The 13,431-nt window shown below is 36.6% G+C and overlaps 1 protein-coding gene across 2 annotated transcripts in view; it reads right to left on the reverse strand.

Moving 5' to 3' along the window:
- Positions 1 to 13,431, reverse strand: part of Utx (Utx histone demethylase) — a 78,074-nt gene that overhangs the window by 7,744 nt on the left and 56,899 nt on the right. For both annotated transcript variants that reach the window (XM_066299287.1, XM_066299288.1), the window contains 2 exons: positions 10,928 to 11,386; positions 10,652 to 10,871 (listed from right to left, as the gene is read on the reverse strand). In XM_066299287.1, coding sequence (XP_066155384.1) covers positions 10,652 to 10,871; positions 10,928 to 11,386 — 679 coding nt within the window. The remainder of the gene's footprint in view (positions 1 to 10,651; positions 10,872 to 10,927; positions 11,387 to 13,431) is intronic.

Raw genomic sequence — 13,431 nt, forward strand, 5'->3', positions numbered from 1 at the left:
TATTGTTCCTCAGAGTCTGAAAACTGCCATATTCATGGATATTCTGATGGGAATTTGAAAAAGTTCGACTATTGGGGCTCGACGATTCGAAATTCTTATTACGTACAATCTTTGCGCTTCGAGCGAGTTCCATTCAGCCAGACCATAAACATAATGGACGTCAGCTAAATATTCAAATGATTATTATTTATTTTCAATTTGAAATTAAAAAACGAGCAAATGTAGATTCACCAAGACTAAAACCAGATGAAATGTACTAACTTGCAACGAAGTCAAATCGTCAAAAAAATTTACAGAAAACACGTGAGATTATCAAACTATTCAGTCATAACTTCCTACGAATTTTGATAATGACGATACTTTTAACAACCTGTAAATCGAAATCTAAGCGTTTCCGGCCCCACGTCTATAGGAAAAGTTTTATTTTAACCCTAAGGTACACTCTGAAATTCTTTGCACTGAATTTTCCATAATCCTGTATGATACACAGGACGTTACAAAGCTAATCGGTATCTTTTCAGAAAATGGCAGAAAATCACAAAATAAAACAATTTTGTAAATTGTCGTTTTTGGAAAAATGCACGTTAACAAACATACAAGATGTTCAAGTCTCAGGTTTTGTTTTTCCGGTTTTTCCTATTTTTTAGATATGCAGTCCAAACTCCTTTTCAACTGGTCTCTAAGGCCAATATGAAAATCTACAGTGTAATATTTTCTGAGGGGGACAGACCTTTGAAAATGGATTTTTGAGAGTTTTCATTACTCCAAAGTTTTTTTTTTCGGTACGCCACTGATATCTTTTTATCAAGACATAGATTTTTTGTGCTTTACAGTTGTAAGTTGGCCGTTTTTCAGCAACAGGCAAAAGCATACGAACGAATGCCTTATTTTTACCCTTATTCTCGAGTAGGACTTATGAAATTTAACCCACTTTTCCGCACATCTACCCTGCAATTATTACTAAAGTTCGTACTTAGGATCTTTGCATGTGCGTCATACGTACGAATCATATGCATCAAATCAATTCAAGGCCAACATAAAATATGATCAGTAGCGTCTCAAAAATGTTGCTTTTTAAATTTAAATAAAAGAGCCAGGGACAACAAAGGCAAGTAAAGAGTGAGGAGATGAGGAACTATTAATTTATGAACTAAACATCGGAACAATAAGATCCAATCACGAAAACTTTTTATGCCGAATACGGTGAAATAATTGACATATATTGTCACGCCACTGATCGTGCTAGAATTGTAACAAATAACTAACTCAACGGCACACCACCGTCTTTATTCAACCCGTATACATTCCTATTATCAATTTTAAGCCGCTAATCTAAGTGTGTAGAAGACATGCATGTTATATCTCTGTCTTTATCATTTGAATATCACGTTGCTCCCACATATCCTAGACACGTACGTGCCACCTAATTCGATACACATGCGACGACCCAAATTACAAACTATAGTTTAGTAACAACCTATATAGGGACTTAATTCCCTTTCTACCCTACATCTTAATGGCAAACCAAAAAAAAAAACGTTGGGGGCAGTAAAAGGGTCTTTAACCCCTCAAAAAATATCACCTTGTAGGTTTTTAAATTGGCTTTAGGGGCTGTTCCCTAAGCCTCTCATGAGAAATATGCGTTCCAAATTGGAATTAAATGTCTGAAAAATTCGAAGTACTGCAAAGGAAAACTGAAAGAAAAATCTAGAAGTTGAACACTGTGTATTTGTTAATATGCGTTTTCAACTGACGTTCATTTGCAAAGTCGTCTTAATTTGCGATTTTCTACCACATCCTGAAAGGGCATAAGTTCGCATCGTTCCTATGTCGAAGAAATGATACTAGTTACAAAATGAATTGTATTCTAAATATGTTATCAGTAGTAGACAAGGCGTAAAAATTTTAGATTTTTCTAACGTTTTATTTTTTATTTTATAGCTCTATGGTAGCTAAAATTTCACATGAATGAAATTTAGAAGGGGACTATTTTTTAGAATTTAGGCAAGGTCTATGTATCGTAAGTAAAACCTACAGGACCGTACTTTTAGTGCCTTTTTTACCACCTCAATTGTTATTTCTCTAAATTTAAACGATACGTTGTATTTCGAACCTTTTTTCTCTTGTTTTCTTTATATTTTTCCCAACAGCAACAGTTACAGTTACAATCACCGGCAAAATATATATGACCCTCCTGTAAATTGGGGGAGAATACGGTTAAAAATAGTTTCAAAATCACTACAGATATGTACTTGCGCTAGCTCTCGCAAAATCTCATACTGAAAATTTGTAAGCCGTCGAATTAAGCGAAATGAAGGTTCAATTCGGGCTAGCAAAAATTGCTAATAATTCAAAAGTGCTTAATTGAGAGCCCGGAATTTTTTATGAAGGTGAATTTTGACTGAATTGAGAAATCATAGAAAAACAATTGCTTTTGAAAAGTATTGACATATTTCAGATCTTCATGGGGTGGGGGAGGAGGAGGAGAAGGGGGAGGATGGCAGGAGGAGAAGTAGAAGGAAGAGGAGGGGGGAAGAAGGAGGAGGAAGAGGAGGGGAGAAGGAGGAGGAAGACGAGGGCGGGAAGAAGGAGGAAGACGAGGGGGAGAAGAAGAAGGATGAAGAGGAGAGGGAGAAAAAGAAGGATGAGAGGAGGGGGAGAAAAAGAAGGATGAAGAGGAGGGGGAGAAAAAGAAGGATGAAGAGGAGGGGGAGAAAAAGAAGGATGAAGAGGAGGGGGAGAAGAAGAAGGATGAAGAGGAGGGGGAGAAGAAGAAGGATGAAGGAGGGGGAGAAGAAGGATGAAGAGGAGAGGGAGAAAAAGAAGGGTGAAGAGGAGGAGGAGGAGGAGGAGGAATAAATTCCTTTTAGTAAAGGTTACTAAAAAATATCAAAATTAAATTCAAAACTCAAGAAAGGGAGAATTAGTTTGGGTTCACGAAGGAGGCCATTTCTGGCTTGTTTGTTGAGCTAAAAACATTCACAGTGAAGCACCCCTTATTTGAAAACTAACTAGGACCAAACTGGTACCTGCTTGTGCGTTACCCTATTAGAAAACTTTTAAACACATTTTAAAACTTACAAACACCAACGAAAACAACTTCTTATCGCAACGTTATCAAATAAGGAATAAATGTGGTGAGAAAATGCACATGTCCTGCACCTTCCTATGCATAAAAAAAGCACATGCGTACAAAAGTTGTTACGAAAAATATTTTTATTGCTTTACGCCATATCTCTTGACGGTAAAGCACTAGTCGACATCAATATTTTAATCTAACTTTGGCTATTTTAAATTCAAACGACGCAATAAGTGCAAATTGAAAGGAATTACGCTCATGCCTCTTGTCATCCTCATTTTATCTGCAAGTTGGGAAAAAATTCACCAATTCCAAAAATCAATTAACACCGAAAATGTTATAAAATTAAAATGAACAAAATCTCTCACGTGATAAAAGTTTATCTTTTTGATAGCTTATCCACTAATTGATGATCAGGTGGTTCTAAAAATTTAATTTATAAAAAAACCACAAGCAAAGTGGAACGTCTGCAAGTAAAGGAAGTGACGCGAGAGTAGCAGAGTTAAAACTCACAGCTAGACGAGCGCGAAAGTGTGTAAAGCGCATGCGCAGACAGACGCCCTATAAAGTGCAATTTCACTTGCTGCGCGTGCCAGGAAGTTAGCAGTAGAGTGATGTGACGTTATATGAAAGTTGTGCAGGTAAATTTTTACGTAATTGGCCCTTCGAGTGGAAATTTGATCTCGGAAACATTTCATAGTATACAGGGTGTTGCATCGCCAGACGGTCTATAGGAATACCATGTACATTTCAAAACTATCCAATATAGCCTTCCCTGTTGGTTTAAGAGCAACATTGTATTGTACATTGAGTTTTTTTTAAGGCCTTTTTATGAGGGATTCGCCTGTAAAATATGAAAAGTAGCCCCTGTACCATTTGCGAAAACCGCTTTTCTCAAATTTGTGAAGTCGTAACGTTGACCTGATATTTTCCACAATTAAGCCACCAGCAACAAAATAATGCATTTAATGGTATTAGCAAACAATAAATAAACATTCTTAGTTCCATTTCTAAGTTAGTAAATGTTGAAATAATCCTTCCTTTACTACTAAACAGGATCTTAAGCGATCGTAAAATTCACTCTTCGTGCGGGTAAGCTTTCGAGGGGAGGTTCGAGCACAAGCGGCCGACGTCATGTTTTTGAAACTCCTCCAGGTCTCGGTACTGGACATGGTTGTAAATACTATCCAGATAGCCACATGGAAAAAATCATTAATTAAAAGATTAGGGGATCGGACGGACCAGAGAACTTTCTCATTTGATCCGATTACGTGTCCATTAATTACGTTTTGCAGGTATTCTCAAACTGCAAGTGTACTGGTGCCGAGGACGGTACACTTGCGTCCATCCGAAACAAGACCTCTATATTTTTAGGTACATTCTCTGCCAGTTTTGGATCCAACTTTGTGTTGAAGTATATTTAAGAAAATACCCTCTAGTCAGGTTATGTCGTAAGAAAATCGATCTAAATGTATGGTGCGCCCCTGCCTCAATAAAACGATATTGAGATATTTTTTGCTCCAGCATTTGAGGTTTTGGCAATTTGTTTCTTCATTTAGCGTAAACGTAGACTCGTCCGTAAAACAGATGTTTTCCAAGAAGTTTCGACCGTTATTGGCTCGCTCCATTACATTAAAATAAAACTCACCTCTTCGAACCTTCCTCTCCCTCGTAATTCTTGATGTTTTTGATATTTATCGGTGTGATATTTACATATTTTTTCTTAGTTTGCACCGTTATTGTGGTGTGACGTTGGCCCGCAACTTCATCAAAATTTCTGGTGGTAAGACCGTTATTTTCTTCGTTATCAAGAAGGATATCCAAATCGGAATTATTAATTTATCGGTCAGCTCCGGCAACGGACATCGAGCCGTTGCAAATAACCCTGACAGTGCCCTTGTCCATCGAAACGTTTAATCACATCTTTCACGATTATATGGTAGGGATGGGTCTATCTGGGTAATTCACTGCGAAGATATCGGCTACTGCTCCAAAAATATTTCCAATGGACGAGAATAGTTCCAGACTTACCTGACCTGTTGCTTAAAGAGAAAAAAAAATTGAAAATATTACGTTATTTCTGAATATAGCGTTCTTTAAGATTGACACACATTTCGTTTTCAGTGACAAACTTCGAGTGTTTCAAAATAGACATCAACCTCGGGCTCCACCCTTTCGTTATTGGCAAATCTCTTTCCACCGAACCATTTTTTCAAGCTCGAAAAGAGAAAATAATCCGAGGGGGCTAAATCTAGCCGGTGGGGTGGGCGAGGGAAAAGTTCTAAACCAAGTGGATTGACTTTGGCTATCGCCATAAGAGAAGTGTGGACTGGTGTACAGGTCTTGATGAAACAAAACATCTTTTCGTCAAGTTCGTTAGCTTTTTTCTCATTTCTTCTCTTAAACTCTGCATGAAATTTGTATAATATTCTCCATTTGTTTTTTCTTTACGGAGATAGTTGATAAAAATTATCCCGCGGCATCCCAAAAACTGACGTCACCTCTCGTGCAGATGGAACGATTTTCGCCTTCTTTCGAACCGATTCTCTCCTTTGAATTCATTGTTTCAACTGCTCTTTGGCCTAAGGTGTGAAGCAACGGATCTATGTTTGATCCATGATCGTGAATTCGCACAACACCTCGACATTATTACTACGAAGCTTGTTCCCTCGAAACGTCCTCCCGGCTCTGTTTTGATTCATCTTCCGAGCAACTTTCCCATATGCAATAGTTCAGTGTACAGTGCGATGTACAGTACTTCATGAAATACCTATTTTACAGTGCAGTTGCGTGGATTTTTACCACAATTTCCGCAGTAGTCGAATCTGGAGTGTCCCTGGGTCGATCACTGTGGAGTTTTCTTGGCAGCTTTGCTCGAGCTTTGCCAAACAATATTTTACAGTTGTTAACGAAATAGTACAGTCTAATTCCGCTTTTATGTTAGGTCCCTTAAGACTTTTCAAATGAAAGTACTGAATCACGTATCGACGAGCAATTCTTCCTATGTTCGTAAATTCTCCAAGAGCTTTCACTGAAAATGGTACCAAAATGGATACAAATCAACGTACCACCCTCAAATTTTAGACATAAGCTTTTTTAAGGTTCGGTTTTTGTAATATAAGCAATCGTTAAAGAAATCGCTATTAATACGTCAGGTCGGGTACTTGTGGGACTACCCTCGTACTACTATTTAATCATGTTTACTGTCTCTACTCCTGTGTAAGATATTTTTTTAAGAAGCTTTAATAAAGACAGAATCGCTTTGACAAAACTCATTAACACAATGTCACAGTAGATAACAAGGTGACGGTTGTCGGTGGTTTAATTGAGGAAAATATCAGAGCAGCATTACAAGTTTACAGATTTTAGAAGTTTTTTTCCAAATTTTTCGCAAACGGTGCACAGAATATTTTTCACATTTTATGTGCCAGTCTCTCATAAAAGGACCTTCAAAAAAGTTTAATACAATTTTGCCTTTAAACGAACGGGGAAGATAATATTAGATGGTATTAAAATGTAAATGGGTTTTTCTACGGTCGGTCCAGCGACGACGCCACAGCCTTTATACGTATTTAGATCCTCATCCTGCTTTTTATCATATAAAATCCTGGATAGAGTTAACGTTTTACTGAAAATACGCCATAATCTATTATTTGATTTTCATGATTTTAAAAATTAATTAGACGTCTACTCTTTACAAATCGCATCATGTACGTGCACTTTTAGGAAAATTCTGGATGGAAAAAACATTCAGCGTTTTCCCCGTAACTTCCGAGCTCCCTCTGGATTATTTTAGCGTTTAAAAGATGCTGCATACGATGCAGCATGTTTTGTCTGAAATTTCGTTTTTAGTTCCCTTTAATATCTGCGATAATAAAGGAGATGAACTATTGTAGAAAATTAGCACACTTTTCCTAGTTTAATCAGATACAGTAGCGACCAAAAGTTTGGAAACTTTTTTAATTTTGAATTATTTCAAAATTTTTAAGGGCAATTTTATTTTTTTTTTAGAATATTGATAAGCATAAATTCGCGTTCTTAAAAACCAGTAAGAAAAAAATTGTTTATGATTCTAAAGAATGTTGTTATTGAATATTTGCAGTTTGTCGACGGACAAAAGTTTGGAAACTGCATTCAAAAATAGAGTATTATTCGATTATGTTGGGTTAATATCGCAAATTATTTTCGATCAGTTTAGCAATATGCCTAAAACTAAATGTTTTTCGAGTGATTTGAAAAATAAAATAGTGAAGTTACATTTAAGTGGTCAGCGATTAATCGACATTTCAAGAAATTTGCAAGAACCAAAAGGCAGTGTTGCCAAGATTTCGAAGAGGTATCGCAATGATAATACCACTGCTAATAGGAGTAGAAGTGGAAGACCTAAAAAGCTAATAGCAAAAGCAGGAGCAATCATCAAAAAGTTATCAAATGGAAATCCTAGATTGACCGCTGTTGATGTTAATAAAGAATTATCCACAAAATATAACATCGCAGTGTCAGTAACAACCGTAAAAAGAACACTAAATAATCTAGGATTATTTGGACGAAGACCTGCAAAGAAACCACTTATATCCGACAAAAATGTTAAAGCCCGTTTACAGTTTGCAAAAGACCATTTAGATTGGACAGTAGCAAAATGGGGTAATGTCTTGTTCAGTGATGAAAGTAAATTCCAACTCTTCGGAAGTGATGGAATACAGCATGTTCGACGACCAGCAAGGAAGAGATTAAAAAAAAAAAAAAAAAAAAAAAAAACAAATACCTACCATTAAACATGGTGGCGGTAAAGTCCTAATTTGGGGTTGCCTTTCTTCATCTGGTGTGGGCCCTCTAGTGGCTATTGATACCGTTATGGACCGGTTTAAATATAAAGAAATATTGGAAAATCATACGCTTCCATTTGCAGAATGGGAAATGCCCCTATAACGGATCTTTCAACACGACAATGATCCAAAACATGCTTCGCGTTTGGTGAAAAATTGGTTAGAAGAAAAATTTGTGCATGTTTTACAATGGCCTCCTCAATCACCTGACCTTAACCCAATTGAACACCTTTGGCATGAAATAGGGAAGAGAATTCGTAATTCTGACATATTTAATAGTGCAGAATTACTTGCAATTCTTCAAAGGGAATTGAAGGCAATTCCTGTAAGTGTTCGTCAAAAGCTCGTAGAATCAATGCATAAACGATGCTTAGCTGTGATTAAAGCCAAGGGATATGCCACGAAATATTGATATTTTTTATTTTTAAAATGATTATTACTTGGTATTTTAGTTTTTGGAAAGTGGTTTCCAAACTTTTGTCATCCAAGAATAATACTTTTCTTTGTAATTATATTTAGACTGAAACATTTGTTTACTTTTGTATAAATACTTTATCTCTATTTAAAAATATTACATATTTAAAATATAAAAAAAGACATTGACATACAAAGACAAAGGGATTGGTATAGAAAACGCCATAAAAATATACAAACCCATATGCAGACCATTATTGGACTACGGGCATGTACTGAGGGCAAATGCAACAGAAAAAACAAGCAAACACATACAGACTATAGAACAAATTGCACTAAGACTAATCACAAAAATAAGACACCCCGAAAACCCGTTACACAACTCACCCAACCAATTACTGTATGAACGCACAAACATGATAAGAATAACAGAAAGACTACGACAACTACAGAACGGATGGAAAAAGAACACCAACAACTCAACTATACTGAGCCCACTTTGCTTAACAAGACAGACAAGACAATCCCGCCTCCTTTTCCCTTCGAGCACCCTTTGGGAGCACTTCTAGATGTAATGTGATAGTATTTAGTCATCAAAAGATTACCATTGTATCACAGGCAGAAAGACCTAACAGGTCGATAGCCTATTTCCGAGGAAATAAAGATTGTTTATATATACAGGGTGAGTCGGGAGGATCGTGCCAAACTTCAGGAGCGTGTTGAACATGAAAAATAAATGTAAAAAAACTCAAATGTTGTTATCAGATTTTCGTTTGTTTACAAGTTATAGCCTAAATAAATTTTTTTAACTAGGATTCTATTTACCATAAACGTACCTGGACGTTGGATCGGTCGTGGTGGCCCTATTAGTTGGCCTCCAAGGTCTCCAGACCTCACTCCACTAGACTATTGTTTGTGGGGTTGGTTTAAAACTGAAGTGTACAGAGTAAAAGTGGACACTCAAGATGCACTAATTCAACGCATTAGAAATGCTGCAGCTGCCATTAAAGAAAGACATGAAACAATCAGGAGCGCAACGAATGCTCTTCATAGACGAAGCCGAAAATGTTTAGAAGTTAATGGCAATATTTTTGAACATTTACTATGATATTCAAACGTTCAATTATGGAATTTCTCATGAAATTTATAATTTTTTAAAATTTTATGTTTTAATTTTATTTACGCTATAACTTGTAAACAAACGAAAATCGGATAACAACATTTGAGTTTTTTACATTTATTTTTCATGTACAAGACGCTCCCGAAGTTTGGCACGATCCTCCCGACTCACCCTGTATATATAAAAGAAGCGATGGCGTTTTTATTAAATATTCAATTTTAAAAAAAGTTTCCAAACTTTTGGTCGCTACTCTATATTTTGTTAATGATTGCAAATGGGAATCAGATTTGATATTTAACATGAATATTGTAAAGGAATCCATTCCTACAAGGTGACAATTTTGTTCTCAATCGTATCGATAATATTTCCTGTCGAAGGCGATCCAAATTAGGTTCAATAAGTGTTCATTGTTACCAGTTTGACCGTAAATGATAAGACATCCAATTGGTTGTGTTCTAGGACTTCACGGGGGCCATGGATATTCACTTCCACAACCAATTCATCAGTGTGGAAGAACATTGTTCAAATACTGGTGCAGTTGTAGCCATCATGGCTTGTGATGATTTAAAATGGTAAGACGCGAATTAGCTTATGGGTAAAAATCTCGTAAACGGAGAGTTGTCGGGATTAAACCTTTTTTTTTTAGTAAAAATAGATACTCTTTCATTATCTTGAATAGAATTCGACTTTAATTGTAATCATAAAATGACGTGACCAGATATATCGAAGTCGTGGTTTTTAACTAGCGCTCTCCAAGAGCTGCGTAGAAATTAGATCATCACTCATACTTGGCATCTTATAAAACCTAAGTATATCAACTCTGGTATTGCTCTGACAACACAGAAAGTTTAAAAGCAATTTTGAAATAAATTTGAATCTTTAACCTTCTGTAATTCAGAGATACGAACATTGATATAAGGTACGTTTGGTTCAATCGTCATATTTTGGTGCCCCCTACCTCAGGTTTGTCTACTCCCTATTCCCAACGAATCGCCCTGTATGTATCTTTGATATATAGGGAGCGACTGTGTTGTTTTTTTTTTCTTTCAAACGAGGGAGGTAAACTTTCTTTTCTGCGGAGGTCGTGGGAAGAGACAATGAAATTCAGGGGCCAGGAGCGGCATAACGTTAATTTGCGTAAGGCGGCAAACTGTCCAGGGCCGGCCCTGGTACAAACCAATTCATTTCAGTTTAGAGTAAAGTAGGACTTACTGTGAAGTGACACTAGGCATTGGAGCGTTGGCGAGGTGCGTTTGCAAAAAACTGATTCTTTGGGCGAGATGTGGGTTCATCACCCCAGCACTGGACGTGAATTTGGGCAATTTGGTAGTGACTGGTTCCTCTGCAATTCCCTTGTTTTTCAATCCTGCCTGCGAGTTCAAGTAGCATGCATATGCGTCTCGGGCTTGTAATGAATTTTCGTACAATATACCTGGAAAAAAAAAATTATTGTCACGAAAACTGTACTTGAACACATTTTTTCTTTACCTAAATTGGCCCAAGCTGCTGAATGACACTTATCCAACTGCACCGCACAAATGTAGGCCTGCAAAGCATCCATAGGCTGATTCTGCTGTTGGTACAATACTCCTATGCTGCACCACGTATCTGCATTGCCTTCAGACTTCTCCACTGAGTTTCTATATGCAACGAATGCATCATGAACTTTTCCTATACTCGCGTAACATCTACCCAGCAGATAGAGCGTGGTACCGTTCGAGAGTGGATCAGCCTCATCAGCGCGAAGCAGACAATGAATGGCTAATGGTATTCTCTGACCTTTGTCACCAAGAGAGTCATGACTATGATAGAGCCAGCCCAGCTGACGGAATATTTCTGACTTCAGGACTGACGTGATGGTTTTGTCCTTGAGCAAGGCCTCGTATCTCTCTTTTGCTAATTTCACTTTTCCTTGGATTTCATACAAGTGGGCAATGTGGAATCGCACTGCAATAAAGAATCATGGAATTGCTAAGGCATTCTAGCTGACGGGTGGTCGGTAGGACCCAGGAGGGACATTCTATTAATTAAGGGGAATTTCATTGGTGGGAGCCACAATCATGTGAGTATTGATTAATGTAGGTTATTGATAATTTGTTAAATAAAATAAATATTAAATAGCAATGTTGTCAGCTTGGGCGACGCTAGTTTAGCAACATTACAAGTCTAAAGCATTGTGAATTCATACGTTTTTTCTTGACTAATTTAACTTGCATTTAATTAAAAAAAAAAAAATTAGCGAAGAGTAGGAAAACTCAAAATTCCTGTCTGAAGTTAGTTAGGAGATCCTTCACACTTCAGAAGCCGATTTCCATGCATTAGACAAAGCTAGCAATAAACAGTTCTGTGTCGTTTGCTCTTTTTTCCTGTCGAACCTCCTAAACTTATCACGTGGGCCGAAGAATGTGTATGGAGCTTTTAAACTGGGGTGTTCCATACTCAAGTGCTCAACCGTTTGTGGAAAAAGAGAGATTGTTTTTTCAACTTTTTAATAAAGAGATGCTAAATTGCAATACATTTTGGTAATACAGGCGTTTCATAACAAACCGGCAAAACTATAATTGAGTTATTTACGAATGGATTTTGATAAACTAAAATCTAAATATTTAAAATTATATTGTTCACACTCAACTCCTCGTTCAGATGTAAATTTCAGAATTTTACACAAGACTCCGTATTCTCTTTTTTCCATTTTTTAATAGAAAGCATTGTTTTGAAGAATTTGATGATCTGTGATAAGTTAATGTTAATCAGTTGTCTTTAATGTTGCAAATAGCTTTTTAAAAGCTCCATAGCGTCGTAGGTTGTCTTCCAAACGTTTAAATTTAGTAGGATGAAGTACTTTTCCATTAGGAAAACGAATAGAATAAAGACGTACTGCTTCTCCGAAGTTCGTATTACTTTAGAAACACGTTTCAAAAATACCCGTAAGTACACTGGTCATTTTAAAATATTTTCAAATGAAATGGACAGTTGGTAATTGCGGGCCTAGTGTGAAAAGAGAAGTCACTTTTCAAAATATTTTGAGAAGAGTCAAAAAAACGAAAAAAATTATTAGTTGTACAATAGAATTCGGCTCTAGCGAACATTCGGTTATAACAAACCGTCAAGAGATGTTGCTGGGAAACACCAGCACATTTCTGCCTTTGAGTAAGTTAACTGAAATGAACACGAAAAAATTGATGAACATGTGGAAGTTGCTGAATTTCCTGATGGTATTGACGTTGCTCAAATAATTGTCAATGATCAATACGAAAACGGTTCCAATGATGAGGAGGAAGTTGGCAGGAACGATGAAGTTTTAGTCCCTACAGCTCGAGAGGTCCTTTCTGCTTAGAACATCGCAGCATATTGTGTACAGATGGCTTATCCAGAAAATGAAAGCTTCTTAAATGTGACCGATCATTTGCAAAAGAAAATGAACTGAACAAATATTGAAAAACTGCAAAGTGCGGAGCCAAATTCTTTTCTGCTTAAGCTTTGATTTTATTTAAAATTTTTGTTCTTTTTTTCCAATTTTTGTTGTTGTTTTTCTCCTCAATAATAATATGTATACATATTTACTATAACGAAAAATCGTACAGTTTAATATTTCGATTGAACAAAAATCTTGAGCCAATAAGCGTTTTCCCTCGGTCGTCTATATCGAACCTCCGCATATAACGAACGATAAGTCAAGCTCCTTGAAGGTTCGTTATAACCGAATCCTACTATGTTGTTTTCTGTTTTTCATGTAAAGTACATTTTGTTTATGCATATAAATGGAAGTTCGGCTAATTTATCATAAAAAACGCAGGAATAAAAAAAATTGTTAACTGGTGTAAGCACGGCACCAGTCACTTTGAAACTTTTACAACTCAAGTTTTAAACTTTCACAGGAAGAATATCACAATATAATATGATAGAATCAATCAGAGCCGTTCTCTCCTTCGTCCGCGTTTGAAATGTCTGAAGTTTGAAAAACGACAAAATCACTTTTTAAATATACAGGG

The sequence above is a fragment of the Euwallacea fornicatus genome, chromosome 33, assembly GCF_040115645.1.
Source record: "Euwallacea fornicatus isolate EFF26 chromosome 33, ASM4011564v1, whole genome shotgun sequence".
NCBI classification, from domain to species: Eukaryota; Metazoa; Arthropoda; class Insecta; order Coleoptera; family Curculionidae; genus Euwallacea; species Euwallacea fornicatus.